Raw genomic sequence first — 22,420 nt, forward strand, 5'->3', positions numbered from 1 at the left:
ATTGGCTCTGGAACTGACTTCCTTAACAAGACTCCTAAAGCACAAAAAGTAAAATAAAAAATCAATAAATTGGAGCTGGGGTTGTTGCTCAGTGGTAGAGTGCTCTCCTAACATGCATGAGTCACTGGGTTCAATCCTCAGAACCACATAAAAATAAAGATATTGTGTCCACCTAAAACTAAAACTAAATATTTTTTAAAAATCAATAAATGGGAAGGCATCAAACTAAAAAGCTTTTTTGCAGCAAAGGAAATAATCAAGCTCGTGAAGAGACAGCCTACAGAATGGGAGAAAATCTTTGCCACCTGCACCTCAGATAAAGTGTTAATCTCAGATATACAAAGAACTCAAAAGGCTTAGCACCAAAAAAAAAAACCCAATCAATAAATGGGCAAAGGAACTGAACAGACACTGCTAAGAAGAAGAAATATAAATGGTCAACAAATATATGGAAAAATTTTCAACATCCCTAGTGACTGCAGAAATGCATATTAAAAGTAAACTAAGATTTCACCTTACTCCAGTCAGAATAGCAATTATCAAGAATACAAGTAACAATGTTGGCAAGGATGCAGCAGAAAAGGTACTCTCATACATTGCTGGTGGGACTGCAAATTGATGCAATCACTCTGGAAAGCAGCATGGAGATTCCTCAAAAAACGAGGGCTGGGGATATAGCTCAGTTGGTAGAGTGCATGCACAAGGCCTTGGGTTCAATCCCTAGCAACATCACGAAAAAAAAAAAAAAAGAAAAAAAAAAAGTGAGGCACTAAGCAACTTAGTGAGACCCTCTCTAAAAAAATACAAAATAGGGGGTGTGGCTTAGTGGTCGAGTGCCCTTGAGTTCAATTCCTGGTACACACACACACACACACACACACACACCCAAAACAACAACAACAACAACAACAACAAATAAATTAGAAAGAAACAAATCAGACAAAAGAAAGGCAATAATAAGACCTGGATACTACAAACTTCCAAATGCTCTTAACCACATTTTGTTTTGTTTTTTAAATTCTGCTTTCAGTTCAAGGAGTTCATACATTGCTTACACATCCTGGAAATCCCCTAACCTACACAAGCAACCAGGAAGCTATGCTAAAGGAACTACATAATGCCTACCTTCTCTCCTTCCTCAGGAGGAAACTTAATATTCTAAAGTCCTTTTATTATGCAGTCCCCAAACAAAACAAAATTAAAATATTGCAAAACAAGACTTACTGAAACTCTTTTCAAAAAGAAATCAGAACATAAACACTTCTTTTTTCAAATAAGAGTAAGAAATGGCCTAAAGAAAAATTGAGCACTATACAGAGAAATATATCTCACACACACACACACACACACACACACACACACACACACATTTATATGTACAGTTGAGTACTACATAGATAGAACTATTCATGGCACTACTGCACTATGCAAAGAGATCCTATTCATAGATCACCACTCAAAAAGAATTCCCAAAGAAAAGCAATCACAAAGGGTTTCCCAGAACTCTTTTTAAAACTCTTTATAGGTTTTTTCATTCTTCATTCTGAAAAACTGACCAAACTGAAAATGTTTCCTTTCACAATAACTTTGGATTTCATATCATTACTGTTCTGCTTATGCATAAGCCATCAGTAGAGCTATGAGGATACTAAAGAAGTCTTTACTAGCCATAAGCCCATGTGGGTCTGCCTTCTCTCCTATCCATTAACTTATATGACCAAGTTAATGGCTATCCATTAACTTATATGACCTGAGTCAAGTCATCTCACTTTTTTGGCCTTTGGGTATAAAATGGGACTATTAATATCTACTTCAGAGGACTAGTGTAAAAACTCAATAAAATTAAATGATTTGGCCAGATGCGGTCGTGTACACCTATAATCCCAGCAGACTGGGAGGCTGAGGCAGGAGGATCATGAGTTCAAAGCCAGCCTCAGCAATGGCAAGGCACTAAGCAACTCAGTGAGACCCTGTCTCTAAATAAAATACAAAAATGTGTCTCTGTGGTCGAGTGCCCCTGAGTTCAATTCCCAGTACCAATAAATAAATAAATGATTGACTACAAAAAGTCTACATTACAAAAAACCCCTATATTTGCTTTTAAATTAGTGAAAACAGAAATTTTACCAATTGTTTGCCACCATTTATAATTCTTTGGATTTTAACACAGGATATCAGGAAAACAACTTTCCCTGCTTCCTGTTCCTGACAAATACATTTTCTGTCTTCATAACTGCCTCCCTATGTGTAAGAGAAGCATGTCTACATCTCAGTAAGAAAAGCATGTCTACATTACCAGGTGTTCTGTTTCAGGAGCCAAAGAGACCATTCAATCTGTCCCTTTCAGAGAGCTCTATTGAGACTAGATCCATTACCCTTTATAGTACACAAGTATACATGGTACCTAAATCAAGTATGGGGACTGTCTGTACTGCATCTTGAGAGATTACTTTCTGCTTTACAATGTACATATGTTTTTTGAATCATCCTCAAAATGATCCTGTGAGAAAACTAAGATGCAGAGGGAAAGAAGATCAAGTTAGTAACTACATAAATAGAATCTCTATTTCCAATTTCTAGTTTACTCATGACTTCACTGAGGTAAATGAGCTATTTTTTTTAATAAAGCAAAAACAATATACCAGTCATAATTGCAAAAGCCATCAAAGTTTTAAACATGCTTATAGAAATGAAGTGGAACTTACCATTTTCTGTATTCAATTATAATGCTGATTTTTTTTAAGAGAGAGAGAGAGAGAGAGAATTTTTTTAATATTTATTTTTTAGTTATTGGCGGACACAACATCTTTGTTTGTATGTGGTGCTGAGGATCAAACCTGGGCCGCACACGTGCCAGGCGAGCGCACTACCACTTGAGCCACGTCCCCAGCCCATATAATGCTGATTTTAAAAGAAAAGAAAATGGTTTGGGTTTTTGTCCACTTTAAATTAAATAAATAAAAACAGAGATAGGCACAGAGAAGGGAGAATAAAAAAGGGAAGATTTTCCTGGAATTTCTTATGCCTAAATTCAATAAAACTAAATCTGACTCTTGTGAAATAAACATATAATAAATCTTTGTGTACCTTCAGAGTAAGAAAGTAGGCTCTGAAAGTTGTCCATGTGGAAATCAAAAAGGAAATAGGAACTGATTTTATTCTTAAAACCAAAAATAGAGAGAAAAAGCAGTTAATGGAAGAGACAAGAATACTCAGGTAGGGCTGGGGTTGTGGCTCAGTGGCAGAGCACTTGCCTAGCATGTGTAAAGCACTGGGTTCGATTCTCAGCACTGCATATCAATAAATAAAATAAAGTTCCATTGACAACTTAAAAAATATTAAAAAAAGATTATTAAAAAAAGAATACTCAGGTAGAGATCTTGGAGATATCCTGGGAACACTCATTAGCTCAAATGACGTGTCTTATATACTTCATCGGTGGTTTTCCCTCCCATGTCTAACTTATACAAATAACTGAATAACTCAAGAGCAACTCACAACTTGAAGATGAGTCATTCTGCCAGTAATCAAAAAGATTAAGGGAAATTCTATGTGAACTTTGACACAATTTACAAATATTTCATTATTCCTGCTAGCAATTACTACTAATCCACATTTGCACATCTTTTCTTCTGCTACTATAGTTAAATAAGTAACAGCAAGTGAAGTATTAATTATACATCAATCTAATGAGAAGCAGAATTACAGGTGCAGACTTAACAGTATATGTTACTATGTCCAAAGATCTGGGTTTGAATCCTAGCTTCCATCACTTAAGTTGTATAGTTTTGGCAAGTTATTAAGCTTCTCTGAGCCTCACTTTCCTCATATGTAAGGTAGAAAAAAAATACTCCTTCCCCCACAAATTTATTATAAAGATCAGGTGAAACAATTGAATAATGATAGCTATGACATTATAAGTGCCAACATTTGACTATTTGCTGTATAAATAACAATATTTATTGCACATTTACTGGATGCCAAGCACTGTAGAAAATTAAAAAAAGGGTGTTCTGTTCCTCAAAGAGTTTCTCTAATGTATTTGAATCAAAAATAGATACTGATGTGAAAAACTAAATTAAACACTACAAGAACACATAGTATAGAATTATTAGTCAATTGTGTGCCAAGATTAATAAATGCTACAAGTTGAAAAGAAGAAAAGATAAATGAAGACTACAGAAGCCACAGAAAATGTACTTGAGATAATCTTGATGGAAAAACATGATCGGGAGGTAGAAGTACTTTTTTTTGGGGGGGGGGGTAGTTGTAGATGGACAGCATGCCTTTATTCTATTTGTTTTTTATTTTTATGTGGTGCTGAGGATTGAACCCAGTGCCTCACACATGCTAGGCAAGCACTATGCCACTGAGCTATAGCCCCAGCCTTTAAAGTACATTTTTGATGAAAGGAAAAAGAGGAAAAAAATAGAAAGCAGTTCAGACCTGGAGCAAGTGTTTGTGGAGGAAAGTACTAAGAGAGGGGGACTGAAAGATCCTGGCCAAACTGAGAAGTCACTTTCAGGATAGGAATGAGGAAACATGAAGATTTTGGGGCAGGGAAGTAAAATAATTAAATCAGTGTTTTGAAAACATTGACTTGGCAATAATGTGGGGAAAAGGACAAGTGGAGTGTGTACATAAGGAAACCTGTTAGGAATAATCTGGTAACTGAGGGTGAGATACTAAAGGCCTAGACAAGATGGAATTAGTGGAAATGGAACAGCAGAGGCAGACATGAGAAATTCAGCACAATAGGATTAGTGACGATTAGATATTAAGGTTAAGGATTAGAGGGACAAAATCAGCTTTAATCTTGTCAGTCTGGATGGCAGAGAAGGAAGACTCAATGGTAGTACTGGGAGCTACAAAAGAAGAAGCATTTACGAAGCTTTTTGATATACTGAATTTCAGTTCATAATGGTGTATTAGAAATGTCTCATAAGCAATTGGCTACACAGTTATGGCATTTAAAGAGTAGCCAGGATGAAAGAAAACAATTTGGGAGTCACTGGGACAAGACAGTAGAACTAGGGTTGAAGGAAAAAATCCCATTAGGATCACTGATAAAGGTTCGTCTTCACCCAGAAAAATATAAGCTCTTACTGGAGGAAGATAGGTTTCCTGACAGTTTTCTTTCCTCCTAGTAAGGAGAGAACATGAAGTTTGGCTTAAAAAACTAGGAGCCTGCTATTGAAAAAAAATCCTCTTAAAGGGGGCTTGCAAATTATAGTGTTTGTGAACAGAGAGGTGTAAGCCTAAATATAAAAGGTCTGTGATGCTGTGTGAGTTAAGGTACAGAAATCCCACCTTGGGTATTCAATGTCATTGGCAGCTGCTCAGCCCCATTAGGAATTCTGGGGGCCTAAAGAAAATAAAATATATATGCTAAAATATACTGCACCTGTTTCTTCTGAAGCTGGCCATTTTCTGCTAAATTTCAATGTCCTCAGTTAAGTCACCTAATTTTACCTTGGATGTATGTGTGATGGATTCATAATTCACCTGAAACATTGCACCCATATTTATACAAACTTTCACAAAATTTCTGTAGGTTTAGAATCCAATGTAATAAAACCTGAAACTGCCAGGGTTGAATCACAAAATAAGTTAACAAAGAGTTACAGTCCCCTCAAAATCCATTATCATTCCTTTACTAATAGCAGTACTCTACTTAAAAGTTTTATTCCAATATAATGAAAGTAAATTTAATTCCAGTGACTTGAGAGGCGGAGGCAGTAGGATTGCAAGTTCAAGGCCAGCCTCAGCAACTTGGCAAGACCCCATCTCAAAATAAAAAATAAAAAGGACTGGGAATATAGCTCAGTAATAAAGCACCTCTGGGTTCAATCCCCAGTGCCAATTAAAAAAAAAAAAAAGTAAACTTACATTTGGACTTAAATACTAGTTTAAAAGCCACTGCAATGGTGCACGCCTGTAATCACAGAGGCTCAGGAGGCTCAGGCAGGAGGATAGTGAGTTCAAGCTAGCTTCTGCAACTTAGGGAGGCCCTAAGCAATTCAGCAAGATCCTGTCTCTAAATAAAATATTAAAAAGGACTGAGGATGTGGCTCAGTAGTTAAGCACCCCTTTTTCATTCTCCCTTCCAGTATAAAAAAATACTAGTTTAGCTTCACTGATCCCATAGCTGACGGGAATAATGAATACTATGCCTTGGATATGATCATTCAGTTCTGTTAATTCTGAAAGTGATCTGTCAGATATTTCGATATTTAATAATAACCAGTTCTTATTTTTTAATAGCCATATGAAGTTTCTCTAACTACAGGTTTTGTAGAAGCCTTACACCATAAACACAATGGTGAGTGACTTGGGAAGAAATCACACCAAAAATTTCTGTCTCCAAGATCTGGCCCATGATTAAATATAGTACAGGCCCCTAAAAAAATATATATATTTTTTTTGGCGGCGGGGGGGAAGAACCACAGTTAACTGACATGGGATACTGACTGTAAGACAAGAAAGGTATTAATTTATGTTAAGATCTTTCACCTAAAGTCTAATAATGGCTCCTGACATCTACTCTACTAATAAGTTTTCTTCATTTCCCACTGACATTGTACCTGGGCACAGTACTTGATAGGGTCTTATTATGTTTTCCTGAAAAATATCCTCTGGCCACTTCTCTCATTTTAGATAATTTTGCAGAGTAAGTCATCAGTTCAACTAAAAAAAATAAGCATTTATACAGTATGAACCTGCAAAGGAACTACAGTGTTTTTATTAATATGACAGAATATAATTTTACCATTCTTGTCTTTTTCCAAACTCCTTGCAAAGAAGCATACTATTAATTAAAGAAGTGGTCCATTAAGAGAGATACTTGTTTTTGAGACAACCTAAGTTACTTGCTAATTCAAATCATCTGAGCAAATCCACTGTCATTACAAATACAGTAACCAATTAGAGAAAAACAAAACAAACCTAGTGTTTAAATCAGTCCTACAAGTAACTCAATCCATGCACATTCCACTCTTCCAATTATTAGTCTCCAAAATAAAAGCTGGCACTCCCGAATGAAGGAAATCACATTTTACTTCCCTGCAGTTGCTTCACAGCTGAGGAAAATGGAAAAACACAGAGGAAATGTGCCTGGAGATCCTTTTTAACAAAGAGTGGAAATCCCCTTACTGCACAACTCCCAATTAGCACTATTGAGGACAGAAGCTCTCAGGTTCAAATTTCCCTTCCTTGCCAAACCAGAATCAATCTGCAGTTGCCACCTTTGCTAAAAGCAGGGGTAGCTACATATTGGAACATTCCAGACTGCCACAATAGCTACAGTGTTTTCACTATACAATAGATTAATAAGTATAGGACTTTTTCTCTAATTCCAGAGCAAATATTAATAATTCTTTTGCAAAGCAATAGCAATGCAGTATAGTAGGAAAAATCTCTATAGAGTTGACTCTGAATCTAAATGAGATGTTCTACTCTAAGAAGAAATTTCATCTCTTGTGCATTTCAAAAATGGAAAAAGAAACAATTACCATGTGCAAATGTCATAACAATTTTCAGTTATCTTGAAAATATTCCTTGCTTAAAGACTTTCATTCTGCAGTGATATTTCTTAACTGTTTTCTTCTTTTATAATAAATATATACTTACTATAGTTAGCTGAGAAAATGTACTATAAAAAGATGTTGCCTCTGCATGACAACCACTAAGGATGCACTGTTTTATAATCTCCCTCTTCATAACTTTTATTCTGAAAATGTATGTTTTAATCTGAAAATATATGTTTTAATATCAGTTTTTAAAAATATTTTATATGAAAATCTCAAACATACAAAAGAAAACAGAATAACATGATAAATCTCCATGAACCTATAAAATTTTATTAACTCATGTCAATCTTATTTCATATGTAACCCTATCTATTCTATTTCCTAGTTCCCGCTTTTATTTTTTGTACTGAGAATGAACCCAGGGGCACTTAGCCATAGAACCACATTCACGGCCCTTTTTATTTTTTATTTTCAGACAGAGTTTCACTAAATTGCTGAGGCTAGCCTTGAACTTGCAATCCTCCTGCCTCAGCCTCCCAAGTTGCTGGGATTACAGGAGTGCCTCCCCATTTTCTCACTAATTTTTGAAGCATATCTCAAGACATCACATCATTTCACCCATAAACATTTCAGTGTTTAGCTCTGAAATATAAAGAGTTTTAACTCACTAACATTAGTACCTCTAAGTAAAAATCAACAATAACTTCTCAATAGTTCCAAATAACTGGTATTCAGAGTTTTTTGACTGATTTTTCAAATCAGGAACTGTGAACCCAATTTGGTCTAGATAGTGCAGATAGTTGCCACATATCAAATTTCAATCTATAGGTTCTTGCTTCTCTTTTTCTTGCAATTGATTTACTGGAAGAAACTGGGTTGTTTATCTTGTAGTTACCCAGAATGGATTTGTTAATTGTCCTTTTTTCATACTGGGGATTGAACTCAGGCGCACTCGACCACTGAGCCAATCCCCAGCCCTATTTTGTATTTTATTTAGAGCCAGGGTCTGAGTTGCTTAGTGCCCCACAATTGCTGAGGCTGGCTTTGAACTCAGGATCCTCCTGTCTCAATCTCCCAAGTTGCTAAGATCACAGGTGTGTGCCACCATATCTGGCTGATTGTACTCTTGAGGTATATAATTTAACATATTTCTCTGTTCCCTTATTTTCTTTCAATTAGTAGTTCACTCTAGTTGGTTGATCTGATTCAATTTTGAAAATGTCATGTACCGAATTCTTAATTCCTCTATTTTCTGTTTCTTTTAAATCTTGAAGAACAATCACTAATCAAAGAAGCTTAAGGGAGGGGTTGGGGTTGTGGCTCAGGGTAGAGTACTCCCATAGCACATTCGAAGCACTGGGTTCAATCCTCAGCATCATATAAAAATAAATAAATAAAATAAAACTATTGTGTCTGACTATAAAAAACTAAAAAAATTTTTTTTTAAAAAAAGCTTAAGGGGCTGGGGTTGTGGCTCAGTGGTAGAGTGATTGCCAAGCAAGCATGAGGCACTGGGTTCCATCCCTAGCACCACATTAAAAAAAGAATAATACTAAATAAACAAAATAAAGGCATTGTGTCTGTCTACAATATTAAAAAAAAAAAACTTAAGAAATCAGCTTGTGGGGCTGGGTTTGTGGCTCAGTGGTAGCGTTATCGCCAAGCACATGTGAAGCCCTGGGTTCAATCGTCACAACCACATAAAAATAAATAAATAAAACAAAGGTATTTAAAAAGTAATAATTTCCATTTAAAAAAAGAAATCAGATTGTTTGCTAAAAAGTATGCAGGTTAATAAAGAGGAATCATGTGCTCTGCTCAACATGCAAAAACTTGGAATCTCTCCCTTCAGAAATTAAGGAAAAGTTGAGAGGTTATCAAAAGAGCTTCATACCAGGCAGTGGAAGAGGGAATTGGGTATCATAAAGGAGACATCAGTGGAGTAGAAGTAGAACAAGAGGGAAGAAGGGAAAATGGGAAGATAAATGGAATGAATTTAACAAAATCATGTTATATGCATGTATAAAGATACCAAAGGGAATTTCACTTATATGTATATGTAGAAGAAAGGAAGTTTAATAGAGAAGGGAGAATTGGAGGAAGGAGGAAAGGGGGAAGAGGGGCTTGAAATCAAATTCCTTGCATGTATGATTTTGTCAAAATGAACCTAATTACTATGCATAGTTATGATGCTCTAATAAAAAAATTCTTTTCAAAAAGAGCTTCATACCACTGAAACCACAATAATGATTTGATGTCCCTTTTTCTTTCAAACTGACACTGTGCAGGCTCTGAACTTTCATTCACCTAAATCACAACTTCTGTTCTACTCTGTTGTCTTCAGGGCTCCACTCTCATCTCTGCTTCCATTACAAAATCCAATCTTATGTTACTTTTGTTAACAGATAATTAAGTTGCCTGGCAACAGTTAGGAAGTCAAAATCACAGAGCCAGAAGACATGCTGGACATTTGGTCCAATCTTCTCTGACAGAATAGTCTTTTCTATCTTTATTTGGGGTAATGATGTGTTCTATATGTAAGTAGGTTCTCCAGATAACTGAAGCATGCTCTTTTCATTTTAATCTTTTAAAGTAAAGATAATCCATGATGGAAATTGCCAGAAATATAGTACATATCTTTCTTTATCAAACAAATAACATTAAACAATAGGTATCTTGCTAAATTTCTTAAATGGCCCAATATTTTCATTTTGAATATAGGAGCTTAATGAACAGAACTCATATTTGAGAATCAGACAGATTTGGGTTCTAGTATTTCTGCTACTTACAAATTTTGCTTGACAATTCACTGAAACACTTTGAGGTCTAACAAAAAAGGGATGCTGCCTTCTTAAAGGATTGTCATAACAATTAGAGAAAACTTATGCAAAGATCTTAGTACAGTGCCTGGCACAAAGTAAAATGGTAACTACTATTCATTTTATCAGCAAATTGAGCATCTTTATGTCATAGTTACCATTAACTTATGGGGATACAGCAGTATTTAAAATAGACAAAATTCCATGCCATGGAGAAACATACAGCAAGTACAGAAGACAGGGAATGCTAGGGTGGGGGTGATTGTATACATGCAATTATAAATAATATGATCAGGAAAAGCCATCTAAGACAGCAACATCTAAGAAAAGACTTGAAGGAGACAGATGAATAATTATGCTAATATCTGGATGAAGCAGAAACAATAAGTGCAAAAGTCCTGGGGCAGAAGCATATCTGAAAGATCAAGAAACACTAAAAAAAACAAACAAACAAACAAACAAAAAAACACTAAAGAGTCCAGTATGGCTGGAACAGGGGACGATCTGAGAGGCTAACAGAGGCCAGATTATGAAGGGCCTCACAGGTCATTGTAAAGACTCTGAGTTAGATGGAAAGCTAAGGAGTTTTAAACAGAAGAGTGACATGGCCTGACATGGATTTAAAGGCCCATGCTGGCCAGTACAGTGCCACATGCCTATAATCCAGAAACTTAGGAGGCTGAGGCAGGAGGATCCTAAATTCAAGGCGAGCTTGGGCAATTTAGCAAGACTCTGTCTCAAAACAAAAATAAAGAGTGCTGAGAATGTAGCTCAGCAGTAGAATGCCCCTGAATTCAATCCCTAGTACCTCAAAAAAAAAAAAAAAAAGGGCTGGGGCCGTAGCTCAGTGGTAGAACGCCTGCCTTCCACATGAGTTCGATCCTCAGCTCCACATAAAAATTAATAAAGATATTGTATCTATCTACAACTAAAAATGATGGAGTGATGCTGATGACTGAAAACATACATGGGCACTGGTTGTCTATTTTGATTGCATTTTTTTTGTGGGGAGGTACAGTGTTGGGGATCAAACCCAGGGCCTTATGCATACTAAGCAAACACTCTACCACTAAGCTACATTCCTAGCTCCTACTGAAGTTTTTTGTAGTTTTAAATACATATATCTTTATAAAGAGAAAAAAACCTACCTCTACTTTGGAAGTGAAAAATCATGATGAAATAGTAAGTCTCAATAAAAAATAACAGAAGAAATGAAATGGAAGATATGCTGAGTAGTGAATTCATTGCCTTTGTTTAGTCTGAATCTCTTTTGTTCAAATAAACAATATAACTTCAACTAAAACAATATGCTATAACAAACTGAACACATAAGTGGATACAAAAAATCCAGCTATTGATCCTTTTCATTGAGATGCTCAAAACGCAGTAGGAAACCCTGCTCTCCCACAGCCAAATCAAAAGTTATGGCTTTGAAGTCTAAGAAGCAATGTTAAAAAGCATCTGCTGTTACATACACAAAAGATCTGTCCATCACCTATATTCCAGCAGCCCAAGATACTTTAGCTCCCAAGGCAGCATAATTATACTTAAAGAGCACCCCCAGGATAATCAAGCTTGACCACTATGCCATCAAGTTCCCCTTCACCTGAGTTGGTCATGAAGAAGAACCCCAAACTACATTTGTGTTCACTGGCCAACAACCAGATCAAACAGGCTGTAAAGAAGCTCTATGACACTTACATGGACAAGATTAACATCCTGATCAAGACTGATGTATAAAAGAAAGTCTATGTTCATCTGTCTGATCTATGTTGCCAACAAATGGGGATCATCTGAGTGCAGTTGGCTAATTCTAAATATAAGATCTTGCACTGTAAAAAGAAAAAAAAAATCTGCCTTCTTTTAAGTCATGTAATAAAGGAGAGACTTGCAAAAAATAAGACAATGCCAATCTTCTCATTCACACCATTTTGTTTTGAACATAATTATTTTCCATAAAAAGAAATAACATTTAGGTTAACAGGTGGTAGTTTTTATATTTTAAAATGCATTAGTATGTATTTTTAAAGGTTCTCAGAGTATATTTTTAAATCAGAAATTATCGATAGATATAAACCTATATAAACCAAAAGCACTCTGGAGTTCTCAGTAAGTTTTAAGAATATAAAAGGGTCTGTACCAAGGATTGAACCCTGAGGTGCTTTACCGCTGAATCAAATCCTCAGCCATTTTTATTTATTTATTTTTATTTTGAGACAGGGTCTCACTAAGTTTCTGAGGCTGGTCTTAAACTTGCAAACCTCCTTCCTCAGCCTCCTAAGTTGCTAGGATTACAGGTGTGTGCTGTAGAGCTTGGCACAAGAACTGAGAAGCTGAATATAGGGGGAAAAAACTTGTAATTTAATATTAAGAATAAAGGATAACAAGAGGGAAAAAAAAACCTGATTAATATTAAACTCACACTATCCCCCTAGCTTCAAATCAACTTTTTGATCTTCATTGATGTCATTTCATATAGTTAAATTAGTGGACACAAATTATTTGGAGTTCTGCTTTGTTCACTTAAAATTCACATCTATAGCTTTCATCTTTACCTACTACCACTAACCTAATTTAAACAAAAATGACATTAGATACCTTTCAGTTTAAAAGAAATTCATCAATCCTTTATTTGACTAGGCCATAACCTAAAATAATTTTTATATGTTACCCTATTGCCATCTGCTGGCTGTGTTGTCTAAGTGCACTAAACAACTGTAAATATTTACTTTCTGTAACTGAGCTTTCCCCCTGAAATATCTCACAGAAAAGAAGCTGTTTCTTTAAAATCTCACATTATAAGCAGTTGTTCTTGGCTATAATTTTAAATCACCTGGGAGCTTTTGAAAATCCTAATGTCAAGATCTCTCCAAGCCAGCATCAAATCAAAATCTTTAAAGTTATTAAAATAAAAGGCAACCATAGACTGAAAGGAAATGTTTACAAAATGTTTATCTGACAGAGAACTTGTATCTAAAATACATAAACTTTTTTTTTTCCCCAATGCTAGGGATCAAACCCAGAACCTTGTGCAAGCTAGGCAAGTGCTCTACCACTAAACTGCATTCCCAGTCTTATAAACAACTCTTAAAACTCAGTAAGAAAACCACCCAATTTTTAAGATGGGCAAAAGATCTATCAAACACTTTACCAAGGAAAATACGTGGACAGCAATTAGGTATGTAAAAAGATGCTCAACATTAGTCATTAGGAAAATTTAAATTAAAATAATAATGATACCACTTTGCAGCTATTAGACTAGCTTAAGTTAAAGAGACTGACTTTTGGGAGCAGTGAATGAATTATGGTCCTTGGGCTGTCCAGTGGCAGAAGCAATGCCCATCTTGGGAATTCTTGGAACAAAGGCATCAATTTGAGACTGCCCAGCGGCTGTGTGATGCCCTGTTCAAAAGGAGGTAATGTGCCACCACAGAAATTATCAGTTCATGACCTAGAAGTTCAGACACCAGCTGCCTGGGGGGTAGAGAATTATGGGAGCAAGCTGATAGTTCTAATTGGGCTGTTTATACCCTCAACTTCAGTTCTGTTTATCTTGAAGAAACTTTCTCATAATAAATGCTTTTTTTTTTCCCTCACAATGCCTTTACTTATCTTTTTGTGGTGCTGAGGATTGAACTCAGTTCCTCACATGTGCAAGACAAGCACTCTACCACTGAGCTACAACCCCAGCCCTCACAATAAATTCTTTTGATGTTAAAAATTATATAATAGGGCTGGGGATGTGGCTCAAGCGGTAGCGCGCTCGCCTGGCATGCGTGCGGCCCGGGTTCGATCCTCAGCACCACATACCAACAAAGATGTTGTGTCCGCCGAAAAAACTAAAAAATAAATAAAATTCTCTCTCTCTCTCTCTCTCTCAAAAAAAAAAAATTATATAATAAACATGCCAAGCTTGTTCGTGGTCACTATCTCCCTATCTGGGTTGACAGTGAACCGCTGAGGCCTGGCTTTTTCTCTATTTGTGTTTTTGTCTGTCCTTTCTTCATCCCCTCACCATCCTATTTGGTTACTTGAATTAATGGCCATGTAGGTCGAGGCAATTGACTATACTAAGTATTGGCCATAATATGAAGCTACTGTAATATGCATACACTGCTGGTAGGAATATAAATGTTACAACCACTTTAGAAATCAGGTTGGCAGTTTCTTAAATATTACACATACCCTTGTCATAGGACCCAAACATTCTGGTCCTACCTATAGTCACAAAAAAAGCTGTAGTAGATTGAATAGTGAGTATTCCCTCACGATTCATGCCCACTAGAAACCTCAGGAAGCGACCTTATTTGGAGAGAGTCTTTGAAGATGCAATTACTTATAATGAGGTCATAATGGATTAGAGCAAACTATAAATCCAATGGCTAGAGCTCTTATAAAAAGAGATGACAGAGATATGCAAAGAAGGTCATGTGAAGACAGAGGAAAAAAATGGATGGTGCAGCTAAAAGCCAAGGAACACCTGCAATGTCCAGGAGCCAAAAGTTTCAGGAGCTAGCAAAAGGGAAGGAGGGGTTCTTTCCTAGTCTTCAGAAGAAGCATGGCCCTAGCAACACCTTAATCCCAGACCTCTATCCTACAGAACAGTGAGAGAATAAACTTCTGTCATTGTAATTCACACGATTTGTGGTAATTTGTTAGGGCAGTCCTGGGAACTAATACAAAAATATAAAGTACAAAAACTTGTATTAGAATATTCTGACCAGCTTCATTCATAATGGCCCCCAAATAAGAGAATGTTCATCAACCAATGAATGAATATATGCATCTTCTTTTTATGTCCACATAATATAATACTATTCTGGGATAAAAATCAAAGAATGTTAAATGGAATTCAAAATGAGACAGATGGGATTTGAGGGTCTGTTACACTGCACTGAACAGTCTGTGTTGCTCTAACTATTCTACTAAATGGAACTACTTTTTGACCTTTTATCCTATGTTGGTGCTCCCCATTCCACATCCACCAAGTTCTGAACCCATTACTCTTCCCACTCTCTTCCTGGATGAACTCAGGCATTCCTATGGTTTAATTTACTGTAGTGATGATGCCCCCTGAAACCTCCAACAGTAGTTCTCTTCTCCAAGCTGGACCCCAAGTCCTTGATCTTCTGCTGGCACTAAAACCCAATATACCAGAAATTAAAGTATTATCTTCTCCTCATACCTATTCCTGATAGATGGAACAGGTAATTCCAGAGGGATGAAAGAAAAGGAATAAGGGAGTGTATAGTATATTCAAAGGCATTTAAACCAAATTAATGAAAAGAAAGCAATCAGATAATTAGACATCCCATAGTCACTATTCAAAATGTGTCCAAAGACCAAAATCACATCAACTGGGAACTTGTTTGAAATATATGTTTGAAATAAGATTTCTAGGCCCCATTCCAAACAATGAAATTAGAATTTGCATTTTAACAATTTATGAAGCCCCATACAAGATTAATTGTCCAGACTTCTTTAAAAAGTCTGTCACAGGTTCTGGGTGTGGTAATGATCTTCATGTCTACAACTTACTTTTTTTTAATATATTTGTTTTTTAGTTGTAGACAGACACAATACTTTTATTTATTGTTTTTATGTGGTGCTGAGGATCAAACCCAGTGCCTCACACATGCAAGAAAATTCTCTACCAATTGAGCCACAACCTCAGCCCCTACAACTTAGTTTTAAATGGTTCATAAACACATACACACAGAGAAAACCAATGTGGCATAATATTAACAGTTATTTAGATGAAGGTGTCCAAGTATGTAGGTGTCCATTCTGTTAATTTTTTCATTTTTTCTGTGAATTAAAAATGTCATCCAAATAAAAAGATGCAAAATGGGAAGAATATGCACTATTCTACAGCAGAAAGGGTTAAGTTTTTGATAACAACCAGCATGATTTATACAACCATGTATTTATCTTAGCACCTAGTTCAAAAGACACACATGAGTGTTCAATAGACATTTGTTATACTAAAAGGGAATTTGTTGGGCTGAGGCTGTAGCTCAGTTGGTAAAGTGCTTGCCTCGCATGCACAAGGCCCTGGGTTCAATCTCAGCAACACACACACACACACACACACACACACACACACACAGGAATTTGTTTAAGTCAGAGATTCCCAAGGTATTAATAGCTGTGACAATCAGCTGGCTGTCAGGTATATATGCATCTATGGACTGTACTGTAAGAGTATGATGGCAAAGGTTTTAGGGTTAGTCAGACCTGGATTTTATTAGCAAGGTACCCTTGGTTTAATTTACTGTAGTGATGATGCCCCCTGAAACCTCCAACAGTAGTTCTCTTCTCCAAGTTGGACCCCAAGTCCTGGATCTTCTGCTGGTACTAAAACCCAATGTACCAGAAATTAAAGTATTATCTTCTCCTCATACTTATTCCTGATAGATGGAATAGGTAATTCCAGGGGGATGAAAGAAAAGGACTCCACATGGAAAATAATAATAAAATAGTATCTTATAGGATAGTTATAAGGATTAAATGAGATGTAAGATAATTAATGTACTTAACGTTACTTAATAAATGTTAATTATCATCAACAAAGTTAGGTAAAAGGTATTCTATAAAGTGGATATGTTGTTTTTGTGGACAAGATTTTGACTTTAAAGGTCTTCATATGACCTAGGGAGATTTTTTTTTTCTTTCCTACAGATGTATTTCCCAATTCAATCTGGACTGCCACAAAAACAGAAAGTGCAGAGATTTTTCCTTTGTATCCTATCTAGGGATATTTTAAAAAAATTAAAATGAAAAGTCAAGGGGAGTGCCAAAACAATTTTTGCTTCTCATTTTTACTTGATAAAAGGAAGAAAAAAAAAGAATTTAGAAAGATAATCCCCATGGATGACCAATACAAAAGTATCTTCCCTCTTCAATTTAATCTCAGTACCTATCATAAAGAACTGAAGATTGGCAAGATAAAACTATTATATATGACTTAGCGAATCAAATTCAATGTTAAGAAAATGTGTGAGCAATTTTAATAAGTTACCCCAAACTACCTTGACTAGAAAAGTTGTTTTTATAGGAGTTTACTGAAAAGTTTTCTGGAAGCACTTAGAGAAAGAATAAGCATCTGTCTTTTTAATTTACTTGCACCTATTACACCTACATGTAACAGGACTGACTTCAATAGATGATAGTATAAACCAATTATTCTATGAAATTCTAAAGTAATCTCTGAAAGGTTGACAACTGTGGCCATGGGCCAAATCCAACCTATTGCTTGTTTCTGCAATTAGTTTTAATGGAACACAGCCACATTCATTTGTTTATATATTGTCGATGCCTATTTTAACTACAACAGCAGAATCAAAAAGCTACAATAGAGATTATATAGCCCAGAAACCATGTAATATTTATTATCTGTTCTTTATAGGGAAAGAATCGCTGGGTCCTGCCCTAGACAAGCAATCCAAGAATATAACAAAGACTGTTAGACTCACCTGAGGTGTTGTCTTTTTATATTGGTCTCCTCCATCTATTACATCCCTTATGATTTTTCTCTTAAGAAATTCATACTCTTCTGGACTCAGATGAATAGACTCCATGGTTTTTCCACAGCATGAACACTGACCACTGTAATTAAAAAATTTTAAGTTAAATAATGCTCTGGAAAAGTACTTTTTCTAAAATTAGTAATTCTAAGTCATAAATAAAGTGAAAGGTAAAAGAACATGAAAAGGGCTGGGGATGTGGCTCAAGTGGTAGCGCGCTCGCCTGGCATGCGTGCGGCCCGGGTTCGATTCTCAGCACCACATACCAACAAAGATGTTGTGTCCGCCGAGAACTAAAAAATAAAGATTAAAAAATTCTCTCTCTCTCTCTCTCTCACTCTCTCTTTAAAAAAAAAAAGCCTTGAAGTAGTCCTTCTCCTGTTTCTTTCTTCATATCTTTAAAAAAAAAAAAGAACATGAAAACATTTTTGATCATCACATGCATCTGATTTCTTTTTTCTTCTTTTTTTAGTTATACATGGGTACAACATCTTTATTTTGCTTTTTTTATTTTTATATGGTGCTGAGGGTCAAACCCAGTGCTTCACATTCAAGAGGTAAGCAGTCTGCCACTGAGCCACAACCCCAGACTGCATCTGATTTCTTGAAAGCCTGAAAATATCACATATTAGTGTGCCAGGAAACCCAAAAAAAAGTAAACGGTAGGCATTGGATGAAAATTTTTAAGTAGTTCCTAAAACACAACTGTGTCTCAAATCTCCAGGTGCAAACATCTCTAAGGCTTCACAGTGGTTTATGGTACCAACAGGAAGGAAAAACATTTTGAGCACTGTAAAGTCTCCATATGCAAAAAAAAAAAATGGCTCTTTCCTGGGGCACTCTAATTATATACTCTATTTTTTTTTTTTTTTAGTTGTCGATGGACCTTTGTTTATTTATATGCAGTGCTGAGAATTGAACCCATTGCCTCACACATGTTAGGCAAGCACACAACCACTGAGCTACAACCCCAGCCCTATTACATACTCTTAATTATCTTATTTCCTAAAGGGTTCTTTCATATTTTCAAATTGATAGCAATAAAACTTACTAACCCTGAATCAAACAAGTTAAAAATAAATATTATCCTTTACCTTTTCTGTATTGTGGTGAATTGTCCTTTCCATTGTTTTCCAGGAACACTATTAAAAAAAAAAAGGAATCAAATCATGGATTAGATTCCTACTGAATTGAAAAATATTCATTGTATTTAGAAACTCTGTAATAACTCTGAAGGATCAGGATACTTTCCTAGAATGGTTTAATTACAAGAGTGGTTGCTATACTGTGTTGGGGCTAAAGAGCAAATGGTATCCTCCACTGGGTCTCCTCCTTCCTATTGGTTCACCTGTAATCCAATCCTCAACTTCTTCAAGTCTAAATCTACCTTCACTGGAGCTATATAAAAAGCAGATGATCTTAGTAATACAACCTCTAAATCAAACTCAACTCTAACCTTCTCCATAGTTGCTAAAGTGTGCTCCTACTCAGGATAATTTCTCTCATCTCTCATACTATTCTTATAGATCACTGTTATTTAACAGATCAGGTTTTGTATTCCTAATTAGGTTGAGAATGCCATCATAAAAGATTTCATATCACAAAATACTTACAGTGTCAGACCAGGATGCAAGAAAAGACCACTGACTCCAATTAAAATCAAATTAAAGCAAGCTTATTATTTCGACTGGCCAGGCTGCCTCTCCCACCCAAAACTTCGGGAACAAGAGAGCACCCAAAGCTTTCCTGCAGCCCAGCTTTATAGTCCAGAAAGTTACACAAAGGGGGGTTACAGATAACAGAACTCTGACAAGCATAACACTAATGGTAGTTTACATTTTCACTGGCCCCGACATCAGAATTTATGAAGGTCATTAGAGCCTCAGAGAGGGTTGTTATCTGGCCAGGGAAGGCCAAGATTTGTGAGGCATCACTAAAGTCTCAGAGAGGGCTGCTGTCTGGTCAGAGGGCCAGGCATGGGTGAGTTCAAGGCACGGGCAGGCATTCCTAGCAGGTTCAGAATTTGCAGTAATTTATAGTAAAGCCGAAATTATCTTTTCATGGCTTTGTGGCGAGATGGCTCCCAATTTTAAGAAAAGATCAGGTTGGGTCTATCAATGGTGCCTAGACTAACTGAAGTCATTCAAAAATTATATGATTTATTTTCTCAATTAACTTTCCTCTCTCATTTTTACCATCAGTTCTTATTGATTCCAATTCCCTCACTCCCCAGTTCTTAATTCAGGACCTCATCATCTCCCACCCACTAAAATTGCATTTAAACAGGTATTCCTGTTTTCAATATTAATCCTTCTCCATTCTATTCTTCTCATTGTTTTTGCAATAACCTTTCTAAAACTCCACTCCAAAACCAGCATTCTTGATAACAGAATAAAATCTGAAGATTTTCACACTTTGGCTCCTCCTCTGTTGATATTGTCAAGATATTTAAGCATAATTGCTACTTCAAAGCTCTGTAAAACATGTTATAAAAAGGAAGAGAAAAAAAGAGGAAGGAAAGGGCCTGAAGTCCACTGATGATGAAGAAATGAGAACAAAGACTAAACCAATAAATAGATATAAAAACAAAGTGAAAGCAGAGAGCTTTGGAAAGCAGCCAAATCATGAAAGATCCAAACCCAGGAAGATGAAGTTTTAATTTTGATACTTGCATATCAGATTTGATCAGGAATCTCATCCCACTTAACCCATAGAAGTTGATAGAATGCAGAGATTAAACAGAATAAATATAAGTACATTATCCCAGTCATTAGACTTCAAACAGAACTTCTAAAACTACTAATATGGCCTAAGGACAGCTCTAGTCACATATCCTTTTTTTCTTTTTGGCCCTGGGGAATTGAACCCAGAGGCAATTTACCATTGAGCTACATTCCCAGATCTATTTACTTTTTATTTTGAGATAGAATCTCACTAAATTGTTGGCCTCAAACTTGTGAACCTCATGCTTCAGCCTCCAAAGTCGCAGGGATTGTGTGCTATACTATACCTGGCTATCCTTTTGTTTCTATGAACTTGGCCACAAATATTCTTTTTTTTAAATTTTTATTTATTTTTTTACATGAGCTCTATTATTATTATTAACATTATAATTCTTATAAATCTTTATACCACAATTTATCATATCTCTGTATACAAGATATGTTGACACCAAACTCACATCTTTATACATGTATTTTGTACAACGATGAGGGTCTCCTTCCACCATCCATGCAATTCCCCTTTCCTTCCCTTTCCCTCCCACCCCTCTTCCCTATCTAGAGGTAATCTCTTCCCATGCTCTTCCTCCCTACCCCATTTTGAGTCATCCCCCTTATATCAGAGAAGACATTCAGCATTTGTTTTTTGGGGCTTGGCTAACTTCACTTAGCATAATCTGTTCAAATGCCATCCATTTCTCTGCAAATGCCATGATCTTATTATTTTTTAGTGCTAAGTAATATTCCATTGTGTATAAATGCCACATTTTTTTTTATCCACTCATCCATTGAAGGGCTCCACAGTTTAGCTATTGTGAATTGTGCTGCTATAAACATTGATGTGGCTGTGTCCCTATAGTATGCTGTTTTTAGGTCCTTTGGGTTTAGTCCGAGAAGAGGAATAGTTGGGACAAATGGTCCTTGGGATGCAAGGTTGGTTCAACATATGGAAATCAAGAAATGTAACTCATCACATCAACAGACTTAAAGATAAGAACCATATGATCATCTCCATAGATGCAGAAAAAGCATTTGACAAAATACAGCTCCCCTTTATGTTCAAAACACTAGAAAAACTAGGGATAACAGGAACTTACCTCAACATTGTAAAGGCTATCTACGCTAAGCCTCAGGCCAGCATCATTCTAAACAGAGAAAAACTGAAGGCATTCCCTCTAAAATCTGGAACAAGACAAGGATGCCTTCTCTCACCACTTCTATTCAACATAGTTCTTGAAATACTGGCCAGGGCAATTAGACAAAAGAAATTAAAGGAATAACTATTTGAAAAGAGGAATTTAAACTAGCACTATTTGCTGATGATATGATTCTATACCTAAAAGACCCAAAAAAACTCTACCAAGAAACTTCTAGAACTAGTAAATGAATTCAGCAAAGTGGCAGGATACAAAATCAACACCCATAAATCAAAGGCATTCCTGTATATCAGTGACAAATTCTCTGAAAAGGAAATGAGGAAGACTACCCCATTCACAATATCCTCAAAAAAAATAAAAATAAAAAATAAAATACTTGGGAATCAACTTAACAAAAGAGATGAAAGATCTATACAATGAAAACTATAGAACCCTAAAGAGAGAAATAGAGGAAGACCTTAGAAGATGGAAAGATCTACCTTGCTCATGGATAGGCAGAATTAATATTATTAAAATGACCATATTACCAAGAGCACTATACAGGTTCAATGCAATTCCGATCAAAATCCCAATGGCATTCCTCATAGAAATAGAAAAAGCAATTATGAAATTCATCTGGAAAAATAAGAGACCCAGAATAGCTAAAGCAATTCTAAGCAGGAAGAGTAA

At 36.0% G+C, this 22,420-nt stretch overlaps 1 protein-coding gene across 4 annotated transcripts in view; it reads right to left on the bottom strand.

Moving 5' to 3' along the window:
• PRORP (protein only RNase P catalytic subunit) overlaps window positions 1-22,420 on the bottom strand; it is a 128,612-nt gene that overhangs the window by 103,032 nt on the left and 3,160 nt on the right. For all 4 annotated transcript variants that reach the window (XM_081291189.1, XM_081291188.1, XM_081291187.1 and 1 more), the window contains 2 exons: window positions 18,969-19,016; window positions 17,824-17,956 (listed from right to left, as the gene is read on the bottom strand). In XM_081291189.1, the coding sequence (XP_081147315.1) occupies window positions 17,824-17,956; window positions 18,969-19,016 (181 nt within the window). The remainder of the gene's footprint in view (window positions 1-17,823; window positions 17,957-18,968; window positions 19,017-22,420) is intronic.

This window comes from Spermophilus citellus, assembly GCF_964194105.1.
Source record: "Spermophilus citellus genome assembly, chromosome: 4".
Lineage (NCBI taxonomy): Eukaryota > Metazoa > Chordata > Mammalia > Rodentia > Sciuridae > Spermophilus > Spermophilus citellus.